Below are 12,504 nucleotides of genomic sequence, written 5' to 3' on the forward strand. Positions count from 1 at the left end.
GTTACTTAATCTATTTGTTATGCAATCTATATCCAATGCTATAAACAAAGAACCTTTCAAACTAAAGGTCATATCTTATTAGTGGGTTATAAAATTCATTTAGAGGGGGGTGTAAACAATACCTAAACAGAAAGAGAGAAAAACGGGAAAAGAAAGAGAATAGAATAGAATTGGATAAAAAAATATCTGCATACTAAGGATAAAGGTAGTTATGTGGAACTTTTATTTCAGATTCATAGATCCATATTTGTGTGCTGAATTTCTATGTCATATGTAAATTATTGCTGTGGGCCCTGGACCAAATTGTTTGAAAGCAACTGTCTTCAACCACGTATTTGCTAAAATTTTGTTTAGAATTTTTGCATCTATGTTCATGAGATGTATAGGTCCATAGTTTTCCCTTCTTGTAATGTCTTTATCTAGTTTTGATATGTGGCAACGCTGGCCTCATGTACCAATTCTATTGTGTCACAGAATGAATTAGGATGCTTTCTATGCTTCCACTGGAAAATATTGGATCAATGTTCCAGAATATATTCTGGAATGATCATATGTATTATTCCTTACTCCAATATTTGGTTGCATTTTAGTGAAACCATCTGGGCTTGATGTTTTATTTGTGGGAAGTTTGAATGACAAATTAAGTTTTAATTAAAAAATACCTATGTTATTTCTATTCGGTTTGTTCACTCTTCTAGTAGTTTGCATCTGTTAAGGGATCTGTCCATTTGAGCTAAGTTGTATTTTCATAAAATTGTGCATGATAGTCTCTTACTCTTTTAATACCTATAGACTCTGTAATAAGGCCACCTCTCTCATTCTTGATATTTGTAAATTGATTGTCATTACTATTTTTTCTGATCATTTTGGCTAGAATTTTACCTAGTTAATTCACCTTCTCAACGAGCCAGCTTTTGGGTTCACTGATAATTTCTATTGTTTTTCTGGTTTATTGATATTTACCGTGAAGTAAGCCTCCCACGAAGGAAGCTCACTCAAGGCCATTTTTGTTTTTCAGACATTCATCTGAAAGTCCCCCAATCACTAAAGTAAATTATGACTGAGCAAATGTCTAGTAAGAGTCTGTGTGTTTTGGAAGGAGCCATCCTGGCTCCTCGCAAAGATTATGGCCCCAGGTTGGCTCTGGAATCTCTGACCAAATGTTCCTCATGGTCTTACACGATGGACACCGCTGACTCCCCCATGAAAGTGTCTAGAAAACTTGCACAGTGAGATCCACTCCAGTGCAACAAACATTCCTTGTGTGCTTTCTCTGTGTGAGGTATAGCATGGGTGCTTTGAGAGGAGGGTGCAAACACAGAGAAGCCATATCCCCTGACCTCGAGGAGTGTTTGGTAGAGTGTGGGAGACACATAGAGAGATTCCTGAAGGAGGACGCCAGGTCAATTGGGGCAAGCGCAGTGTAGAGGTCTAAAGAGAGGAATGTGGAAGCAGAGAAGAGAGAGAGGAGTTTCAGCAGAGGGCTTCTGGCAAGCACGGGCAGGTGCCCACCCATTGCATGTGACATACCTAGGGATATCAATTTACAATAGGTGACAGTCACATCCCATCTCATCCCTAGAATTGTCCATGTAGGTGGAGTTGTCAATCTTATTTCACCATTTCAGAGGCCTTGGAGGGTTTGGAGCTGGAACAAGACAAGCAGCGAAGCCAGGCACTGTGGAGACCCCTGTGAAGTGCAGTTTCACGGCCAGTGAGGAGGTTGGTGGGAAGGGGCTTCCAGTCTTTCCTTGGAACCTGGGATGCCATTGTCTTGCTGGGCAAAGAGCCTGCAAATTTTCCTTTGGGACAAATTCCAAACATAAACACACCATCTTTACTGAAATTTATTTTCCTTTTTATTTTTCTGAGTCCTCAGAGCCTGAAAGCATTGCTTAATAATTCTGTTTCTAAACTGGCACTGCAGTACAGCACATGACCTCTGCCTAGGCAAAGATCAAAACTATTCTTGTCTGGAAAACACACCAGGAGGCACCTCAGCAATTGCTGTTACTCATTATCTTCTTATGAGTAAATCATTGGCAATGAATGGTGTGTGTGTTTTATAAATGTATGAAAACACGCCCTCTCTTGGGGCAGGTTTTATGACTGAACATCTTCTGCCGACTCTGTTACCCGAGCTTCGAATCCAAGCAGCTGAACTGCTCTGGGCTGGACCTATCCGATGGCTCCCGCAATTTTGACTGGCTTCCTTCCTCTATGTGTGTGTCTCCTGCTGACACCTGGCTTTGCCCAAGCAGGGAAGCTGCTGGTTGTACCCATGGATGGGAGTCACTGGTTTACCATGCGTTCGGTTGTGGAGAAACTCACCCACAGAGGGCATGAGGTGGTTGTAGTCATGCCAGAGGTGAGTTGGCACATGGCAAAGTCATCCAATTTTACAGTAAAGACTTATTCCACATCCTATACCCTGGAAGATATGAATCGTCAGTTCAGGATTTTCTCTGACTATCATTGGGAAAATCAGGCAAAAAGTTTATTTTCTTTGTTACTGAAATCACCCAACAATGTTTTTGAATACTTTTTTTCACGTTGTAGGAGTTTGTTTAATAACACAAAATTAGTAAAATATATAGAAGAGAGTTCTTTTGATGCGGTGTTTCTAGATCCTTTTGATACGTGTGGCTTAATTGTAGCCAAATATTTTTCACTGCCGTCTGTGGTCTTCGCCAGAGGAATATTCTGCTACTATCTGGAAGAAGGTGCTCAATGCCCCAGCCCACTTTCTTACGTTCCTAGAGATCTCTCCGCGTTCTCAGATGCCATGACTTTCAGGGAGAAAATATGGAATCACATCTTCTACTTGGAGGAACGTTTATTTTGTGGACATTTTTTCAAGATGGCTTTAGAAGTTGCCTCTGAGATTCTTCAGACGACTGTCACAGCATATGACCTCTTCAGCCATACATCAATTTGGTTGTTACGAATTGACTTTGTTTTGGACTATCCCAAACCCGTGATGCCCAATATGATATTCGTTGGAGGCATCAACTGCCTTCCGGGAAAGCCATTGCCAAAGGTAAGTTATCTCTCCTTTAGCGTGTTCAGAATAATCTGTCTTTGCCCCAAAAAGCAAAACAAAGATTCCTTACTGAAACTTGATTTGTCATTTACACAAGTTACATTTGGAATTTCTTTCTGGTGCAACAAATTATTTTGTGCCAGTTCATTTAATTGCGTGTTAGCATATTTTATAAAGCTGTCCTCTTTGATGCCTATGTGTATACAATCGATACAATTGTATATCATTTCCAGGCTGCATTTTTTAAAGAGTTTTTGGAAAAGTACTGAAAAACACACTAAGAAACGAAACTTCCTTTTTGGTTACTCCAATGCCACCCCTGTAGGAGAATGCTCTTACATCTTTTTTCTGAAATTATTTTACATATATGCATATATCTATTATAAGTTCTCACACTTGTTTTATGAAAATAAAATCTGATATCAGACTGGACATGTTGCTCTTTACCTCAATTTTTCTTTTTTTCCTTTCTCTTTTCTTTTTTTGGGGGTGGTGGCTGTAGAATAAATGCTTATTGTTAGAGCACTAGTTGTTTGAGAAGGCAGCAGGTCAACACCTTCAAAAACTGCCTTTACTTTGCTTTTTCACTTGCCAATAAATCATGGAATTTTACAGTCAATACATACAAACCCGGGACATGCTTTTTAAGAGTTGCATAAAATACTTTACTTTGGATGCACCATACTTTATGCAAGTAACCAATGTGGATTGATAGTTAAGCATTTTTTTAACCTTTATAAATAAGACAGTACTACATATGTTAAAATAAGGTCTTTACATTCATGTATTTCCATATTCTTACTCTTATTGTAGTAGGTTAGAATTCTCTGGGGTAGGATTGCTGGGTCTAACTGTATGCACACATTATATTTTAATAAATTCAACAAATTGCTTTCAAAATATTGAACAACCTGACATGCTGGCCAATAATATATGAGAGTTCTAGTTTTTCCATACCCTCTCCAGCTTCAGATATGCTCACTTTTACTTTTTTGGTACAAAAATTCTCCACAGCTGCTTCAGTTTTCATAGATATCTATGGACCATTTGCATTTCCTCTTTTGTGAATTATGTATTCACATTCTTTATTCATGTTTTGGAGGGCTATTTGTCCTTTTATAGCTAATTTCTACAAGTCTTGAGTATTAGGAACTTTAAAACTTGGCTCTTTATATATGCTGCAAATATTTTTTCCTTGGCTATTCTTCATGTTTTGTCATACAGGATTTTCATTTTTGGGTAGTCAAACTGGTTAACTTTTTCTTGAATGGTTTCTGGATTTCAATCTGTTTAAGTCTTTCCAAGCCTGAGATATATAAACATTTTTTCCACACTGTGTCTTAATGTTTTCAATCCCTCCCATATAATAGTTTTATTTTTTTACAATGAGAATTTTACACAGTATACAAATCTAACATTATTATTTTTCTAAATGGATAGTCCATTGTTCTCACATAATTTAATTTAAAAAATCTATCTTTCACCTATTGACTTGAAAGTCATCTTTGTCATATGTTGAATTTCCTTATTTATTTGCATCTACTTTTTTTTTTTTTTTAAAGATTTTATTGGGGAAGGGGAACAGGACTTTATTGGGGAACAGTGTGTACTTCCAGGCCTTTTTTCCAAGTCAAGTTGTTGTCCTTTCAATCTTAGTTGTGGAGGGTGCCATTCAGCTTCAAGTTGTTGTCCTTTCAATCTTAGTTGTGGAGGGTGCCGTTGCAGGGGGCACAGCCCACCATCCCTTGCGGGAGTCGAACCGGCAGCCTTCGGAGTTAGGAGCATGGAGCTCTAACCGCCTGAGCCACCAGGCCAGCCCCTTATTTGCATCTACTTTTGAACTCTCAGTTTACTGAAGGGAGAGATGAGACTGGTCACTGGAAGGGGTCACAGGACAAGTGAGAAATTGCTAGCGCTGAGAAGACTTTCAGGAATGAGAGGGTCGACTGTGTGATTTTGAGTAGTTTTCTTCGTGCTGTGTTGAGACAGCACGTGCCTTAGGGACCCTTGATCTTCATGAGAGTTTTGCTCCATGAAACAGTCTGGCATTTAGAGTTGCCATAGGGTATGGCAGGGATTGGGTCTTACATTTGCTTTGAAATAAAAGAATATTCTGAGAACACAGAAAGGAAGACCAGGATTCAGCAGAAGTTACACATATTAATAGGCGTTGGAAGGTCACACTGATGGGGAAGGGCCTGGGACTCTGGACGGGACTTTGAATGAACTTTTGGCTCAAACTTACCTGGATCTTAAGGAGCAAGACGACCTCAGCTGATATCGACTTGACTCTAGAGTTCACAAAATCCCTTTTGTAAAAGGGAAGGCCCTCCATTCCTTTTAATGGCTGAGTAATATACCGTTGCATGGGCATGTCATATTTTGTTTATCTGTTCATCAGTCCATGGTCATCGGGTTATTTCCACTTTTCGGCTATGATGAAAAATCCTGCTACGAACACTCATAGGACACGGAACCCAGACATTCTGATTTTAGAGCCCATGTGTCTATAGAGCTCGATGCCTCCCTCTGTAGAGTGGAGACTTTCAGGAAGTGTCCTGCCTGTGGCCTTTTGGGAACGTATGTGCCTTGAAATTGGTCGAGGCCATGTTTGAGTTATGTCATATGGCCTGTAATCACTCAGTGGACATGACATTTGTTGGCTTTCTGGTGTTACAAAATAACATGCAGTTGACCTTTGTTTTAGTTATTTAACCAACAAAGTTGTTCATTGAACAAATACCCATTGTGAGCCTTCTGTGTGCGTGGCTTGCCATCCAGTGAGGATATAGACATTAATTAGTTACAAATTATGAAACATACTTTGGAAGGAAAAGAAAACGTACAAAGAGAAGTGATTATATGGGGCCTTGCAGGATGAAGAGGAGAGGTCTTGAGAAGTTGGGGGAAGAGTGTGCCAAGCAGAGAAGACAGCAGGGGTGGCACGAGGCCAAATAGCGTGAGGTCTTTAATGTTTAGCACACAGGTATATTCTTCCCCCTTCACCCCCGTACTCGAGGGTCTTTTTATTATTGTAAATGCAGGCAAGTGGAAGTCCTATATCATGTCTCTTTGAGTAGTCTCTTTGTCATGGCTACTTAGTGGCCTGTCTCCCTCCCCACTGTTCCTGGCTCCTGGGACCATCACCCACATTGAGGCAACCTCCCCCCACCCCAATGGGAAGTCACAGACACAGCCATTATGGTAAGACAGATGCCCACGGGAGATGTCTGGCCAGGCAAGCCATACTTCTCTGTACTACCCTGTCCAGTCATGGGAGATTCACACTTGACCATTTTGGACCTGTACCAAGACCTGGAACCAGAGCACTGATTTCTGTAGCCCCTACCCACCGCCTATCAGAGGGGTTAAATTGCCTCCATGTCCCATTCCACATATACTGTCTAAGTCACTTGATGAGCTGAACCATAGTGGATGGACCAATTCACGTGTAGCTATATTTGTATAGCAATTTAATAAAACATTTATTAATTTGATTTTGCCATTTTTGTATGCTGGATTCAGTGAATGTCTTTTTTTCAGGTCTCAAACATTTTTCAGGTCTTTTTAAATCTTGTAGGTTAGGCCCCATTACTCGTGAATTGTGGGTAATTTGAGGCTCAACCTTTCTAAACATCCCCCTGTTCCTGTCATGAGATCATCCCCACTCACACCGTTCCATCTCCCCTCTACCTAAAATGTCTGGCATCCTCCATTTGCTGTTTGGGAAATCTCAGGTTTCATCCCAGGGTGTATCCCCTTCTGTCCACTGACGTAAGTCCCAAGCTAGGTCATTGGGTCTGTAGGAGTCCCTCAGAAGAGTCTGTCCTTTGCCTGGACACTCAGTGATGCCTGAAGTCACTGTGAGGCTGACACCACCCAGGGCAGGCCTGGCGCTCTAGGGCAGCTCACGGTTAGGACCCCCCTACCATTGTGATTGGCAGATATGCCAGATTCTTCTTAGTGTCCTGCATACGTGCACACACACACACACACACACACACACACACACACACACCATTCTTAGAAACAGTCAAACCTCATAAGGACAAAGAGAAATGTTCTCTAAAACCTTCTTAATTTGCAAGGCATCTCCCTGGTGATGTTTTAGAAAGTTGTGGTAGTTCCTTTTTTATTTTTTTGTCCTGCTTCCAATGAATGTCCCTTCGGGCCTGCTGGGAATAGGAACAGGACACACAGCCCAGCCACATGTTTTTTTGCAGACATCTTCTTTAGCAACACAAACACCAGAGCAAGGCTGTGCTAGGAAGGAGCCAGGCCAAGGTTCTCAGCAGAGTAGGGTCCGGAAAGAACCTAAGGTTTGTAGCACCTCTTGCTTCTCCTACCTGCACATACTTACTTAAGCCTTTCTCCCTCCAGATGTCCTATTCTTAGAACGAACCTGCTGAGCTTGTGCCTGCCCTGGAGAGGTGGACCTGTACTGTGCTCCTTTGTGACCATTTTGGGGTCTTCTTGTTGTCTAGATGGACCCACACTAGGATGCTGCCACTCTCCTGGCTCTAATCGTTGTAGGTAGAAAACCCTGCTTGTGCCCAGGAAGGCTGCAATGAGTTTCCGTCTTGGCTGCATTCTTGGGGCTAGTCCTGAGCTTGGCATTGTCCCTTCCTTCCTTGTTCCTTGGGCGTCTTCTCCTTTCCCAGATCTCAACATGCCTCCTGAGCCAACAGGCATGGGTCAGGACAGCACTTCACGTGCCAGCTGGACTGTGCGTGACTAGCGACGGGCGGGTCTGTTCTAGCCATGCTAGGAACCGCCTCTCACTGGGACGGCCTGGTTCCCATATCCCTCAACCTCTTGGACCTTCCTCAGCAATGTGGGTGGGACAACCGTGACCCTTTCACCCTGGGTCTCAGTGGAGAAACCTGAAAATCAGGTCATGCCCCTGGCTGGGTGGCAGGGCTGGAAGCAACACCAGGCCTTTGGACTCCTGCTCCAGGGCTTTCAGTGCATGCTGGTTAGACTTATACTTCTCATATTTTAATTTCCTAAAGGCAAGGGACAGATTACATGTCCAGAGTGTCACTGAGCAGCTTTTCTCATAAAAGAGTGCATAGTTCCTTAAATGCTCTATTTCATGTGTGAATCCTCACAACTTAAAAAAAAAAAAAAAAGAACGAAAATGAAATGTGAGAATGAAACAGACAAATCAAAAGCAAGTCCATTCATTCAGCAAAGTTTTATTCAGTGCCTATTGTCTATTAGGCATTGTTCTAGACACGAGGCATATCGCAGAGAGCAAGATGATTCGTCACTGCCCTCATGGTGCTCCCGTTCTAGCTGGGGAGTCACTTAGAAATCAACAGTACGTTAGGTAGTGGTGAATGGGATGGAGCAAAATAAGGAGAATGGCGGGGCTTCAGGTGATGGGCTGAGCTACGTGACAGTGGGTTCCTCAGAGAAGATCTCTGTGAGATAACAGTGACCGAACCTGGAATGAAGGGAGGGAGCAAGCCGTGTGGACATGCAAAGAGCAGTTGACATCTTGGTTTTTACCACTATCCGGTGCAGGGACAGGCACACTGCAGCCCATGGGCCAAATGCAACACAGCCGTGCCCATTGTTTAGTGTTGCCTGTGGTTGCTTTCCTGGTGAAGGAGCAGAACTGAGTCATCTCCAAAGAGACCAAATGGGCCACAAAATCTAAAATATACACTATGTAGGCCTTTACAGAAAAAACAAATGTGCCAGCCCATGATCTAGAACAGTGATTCTCAAAGTGTATTCTGGAAACCCTTAGGATCCCTGAAACCCTTTCAGGGGTCTGTGAGATCATACTATTTCATCATAGTATGAAGATGTTATTTGCTTTTTCCACGCTCATTTTCGCACGATGGTATTGTCGAGTTTTCCAGAGGCCACCGATGTGTGATAATGCTACAGAGCGACTGCAGAAGCAGGTAGGAGAGTCCCCTGTCATCTATGAGGTCAGACATTAAAGAGACTTGTAAATAAGGTAGAACAATGTCACTCTTCTGACTACTTTGTTTGTTTTGGGCAATACAATTATTTTTCAGGAAAAAAATGTTATTTATGTTAACTTGTAATGGGTTTATTCTTGTTACTTTAAATACATTAATGAGGATGTGTTTTTACAGTGTGTCAGTTTTCACTTCTGAAACAGTTCGTTTGGGTAGACATTACCCACATAAACGAAAGTGTTTTTTTTTTAAGATTTTATTGGGGAAGGGGAACAGGAGTTTATTGGGGAGCAGTGTGTACTTCCAGGCCTTTTTTCCAAGTCAAGTTGTTGTCCTTTCAATCTTAGTTGTGGAGGGCGCAGCTCAGCTCCAGGTCCAGTTGCCATTGCTAGTTGCAGGGGGCGCTGCCCACCATCCCTTGCAGGACTCGAGGAATTGAACTGGCAGCCTTGTGGTTGAGAGCCCATTGGCCCATGTGGGAATCGAACCAGCAGCCTTCGGAGTTAGGAGCATGGAGCTCTAACCGCCTGAGCCACCGGGCTGGTCCTAAACAAAAGTTTTGAGGGGGTCCTTACTCATTATTAAGAGAGAGTATAAAGGAGTCCTGAGAACAGAAATGTTGAGAACGGCTGAATTAGAAGTAGCCAATTTTCCTTCCGAAGCTGCAGAAGTTACCAAAAAATAAGCCCCTTCCATTAGGTAGCAAACCTCATTTTCTCACCTATAGAATGTGTGTCAGCCCTGCGTGCCGCGGTTTGTACTGCATGAGATGATGGATGAGTGTGCTATGGGTTGAATGGTATTCCCCCAAAAGACATGTTGAAGTCCTAACATCTGGTACCTCAGAACGTGACCTTATTCGCAAATACGGTCGTTGCAGATGTAATTAGTTAAGTTAAAGGAGGTCCTTATACAAAGGAGAACTCTGGACACAGACACGCCATGTGAAGATGAAAGAAGAGACGATGTGATGCTTCCACAAGCCCTGAATCACCAAAGATGGCCAGCAAACAAGCAGGAGCTGGGGGAAAGGCTGGAACAGATTCTCTCTCACAGCCCTCGCAAGGGACCAGCCCCGCCGAGGCCTTGACCTCAGACTTCCACCTTCCAGAACGGTGTGAATAATCTCTCTTGTTGAGGGCACCCAGTGTGGGATGCTTTGTTACACTGGCCCTAGGAAACTAAGACAATGGGAAATAGTTTTTTAAGCCAGAACATGGTTTTCTGGAGATGTCAGGGGTCCCGATGCTGAAGGCACCTTCTTGTTTCAACTGTTGGCTGGTCGAGTCGTGCCCGTGAGATGCCCTGTCACCTGATGCCTTTCCGTCATTTTATATTTCTATATTTTCTTCTCTTCTTCAGTTCCCACCTCCTCTTCTGTCCCCTCTTCCTGGGCCTATAGTTCTTGCATTCACAGCACAGAGTTGTGAGATGTTTTAGGAGCTACTTTTTGACTACCAGCTTACCCCACAGTTCATATCACATAGAACTTGGCGGCCTGGCTGGAGCCAGAGGGAGCCCCTCTGAGGGACCTGTACTCTGCTCTTCTCACAGTCCTCTGGGGGGAGGTACTGATGCAGCCCCCACCTGACAGGTGCCACCATGCAGGTACACAGCCATGAGGTCGCACAGCTCAGAAGGGGCAAGCCCCTTCCAGAATTTGTGCTCGTCACCACATACCCACTTGGATTAGATTCTATGTTCTGATAAACAGAAACCCCCCAGCCACAGTGGTATAACCAAGAGGAGGGGGTGGGAAGTGCTAACAGACTTCCCTGTGACCCCCTTTTAAACCGCCTATCGCTGTGCTAGGCAGGATTTGGAGCAAGCAGCTCCACTGTTTTGTTTGGAATCGTGGATCTGGCTTCTGTTCACACTTGCTTTGTGCTGTGAGGAAAGCCTTGACATGGAAGTGGAGAAGCCTTGACAGTTGTGCAGCCATGGTTGTCATCACTGAAGCTGAGGAATCCAGGCTGCTCCCAGAGAAGACTGGGAGTGCCACTCTAAGATGTCCTCAAACTGCAGAGGCAGGTTGGTGGGGAAGAAGAGAAAAGTTAAACCCAGAAGCACAGGCCAATAAGGGGCATGTCGGTTCAAGTTATCTGTGCTCTTAGAAATGATTAAATATTTATTTAGGTTCTTGCACTTCAAAGGGCGAAATTCAGAGCAAGGAGAGGTAGGCGGGGTCTGTGAGGAGGACTAACTTGTTTGGGGAAAATCGCCCAGAGCCATGCAGGTTAGTGAATGTGAACTGTTTATTCACATTCCCGCCAGAATGGCCTGCCTTCTCCAAGCATTCCGGAGTCTCTCTGCAGGGATTGTCCTGTCCGTGCTTTGGGGCGTGGCTCTAGGTGACAAGGTGCTGGTGGTCCCGCAGGAGGGAAGCCACTGGCTCAGTATGAAGGACGTAGTTGAGCTTCTCAGCCAAAGGGGGCATGAGGTCGTAGTGCTGGTGCCAGAAGTCAATCTGCTTCTGAAAGAATCCCAATTCTACACGAGGAAAGTCTACCGGGTGCCCTACGACCAGGAGGAGCTGCAGAACCGTTTCCTCGCCTTCGGAAAGCAGCACTTTGCGGAGAGATGGTACCTGACTGCCGCCCTGACCGAGTACAGGAATAACATGGTTGTCGTGGACATGTTCTTTGTGAACTGCCAGAGTCTCCTGCAGGACTCGGCCACCCTGAGTTTCCTCAGGGAGAGCAAGTTCGATGTCCTTTTCACAGACCCGGCCTTGCCCTGTGGGGTGATCCTGGCCGAGTACCTGGGCCTGCCCTCCGTGTACCTCTTCAGGGGCTTCCCGTGTTCTCTGGAGCATGCGTTCAGCAGAAGCCCAAGCCCCGTGTCCTACGTTCCCAGGTGCTACACCCAGTTCTCAGAACGGATGACTTTCTCCCAACGGGTGGCCAACTTCCTCGTCAGTTACTTGGAGAACTTTCTATTTTACTGTCTGTATTCAAAATACGAAGACCTCGCCTCAAATCTCCTCAAGAGAGAAGTGCACTTACCCACCTTGTATCAGAAGGGCTCCATCTGGCTGTTAAGATATGACTTTGTGTTCGAGTATCCCAGACCCGTCCTGCCCAGCATGGTCTTCATTGGAGGGTGCAACTGTAAGAAGCTGGGAGTCCTGTCTCAGGTTGGTGGCTTTCTTCCTTTTGGATTGCCTTGTTTCTTCATGTGCAGACATCATCCTCACACGCCCTGCCTTCCCTCATTCATTTGGCAGGCTGTCACCTGGAAGGGCTGCCTGAAGCAGGCGATGTCAGGCTCAGAGGAGGGGGTGGTGGAGACCAGAGGCCTGAAGCAGGCGATGCCAGGCTCAGAGGAGGGGGTGGAGGAGACCAGAGGCTGAGGTTTTGAAGGAAGACAGAGCTCAGCCTGGCAAGAGCGGAAGGAACCGTAGAGGTTTCCTGGCCAAATCCTGCCCGTACCTGCTCTGGAAACAAATGAAGGCTTGACTGAGAGGATACAGAGCTAAGAGGACAGCTTAGCTCAAAACCTGTTCTCCCACCTCTGTGTTGC

The 12,504-nt window shown here is 44.4% G+C and overlaps 2 protein-coding genes across 2 annotated transcripts in view; both read left to right on the plus strand.

The window, feature by feature from the left end:
• Positions 1–2,079: 2,079 nt before the first annotated feature.
• LOC148754919 (UDP-glucuronosyltransferase 1A10-like) lies at positions 2,080–5,510 on the plus strand. Its single transcript, XM_088794373.1, has 2 exons — positions 2,080–3,040; positions 5,445–5,510. The coding sequence occupies exons 1-2, from the start codon at positions 2,186–2,188 to the stop codon at positions 5,508–5,510; spliced, it is 921 nt and encodes a 306-aa protein (XP_088650499.1). The 5' UTR covers positions 2,080–2,185.
• A 5,689-nt stretch (positions 5,511–11,199) lies between these two features.
• Positions 11,200–12,504, plus strand: part of LOC109451503 (UDP-glucuronosyltransferase 1A6-like) — a 31,786-nt gene continuing 30,481 nt past the window's right edge. Inside the window, exon 1 of the mRNA XM_019739797.3 lies at positions 11,200–12,118. Within this exon, the coding sequence (XP_019595356.2) occupies positions 11,213–12,118 (906 nt within the window). The 5' untranslated portion in view covers positions 11,200–11,212. The remainder of the gene's footprint in view (positions 12,119–12,504) is intronic.

The sequence above is a fragment of the Rhinolophus sinicus genome, chromosome 17 (genome assembly GCF_057876585.1).
Source record: "Rhinolophus sinicus isolate RSI-liver-muscle chromosome 17, RSI-T2T, whole genome shotgun sequence".
Lineage (NCBI taxonomy): Eukaryota > Metazoa > Chordata > Mammalia > Chiroptera > Rhinolophidae > Rhinolophus > Rhinolophus sinicus.

Coding starts and splice junctions, on each gene's coding strand:
- LOC148754919 (XM_088794373.1), top strand. CDS start 2,186: ATGGCTCCCGCAATTTTGACTGGCTTCCTTCCTCTATGTGTGTGTCTC. Junction 3,041..5,444: donor CGGGAAAGCCATTGCCAAAG/GTAAGTTATCTC, acceptor TCTGTTCATCAG/TCCATGGTCATCGGGTTATT.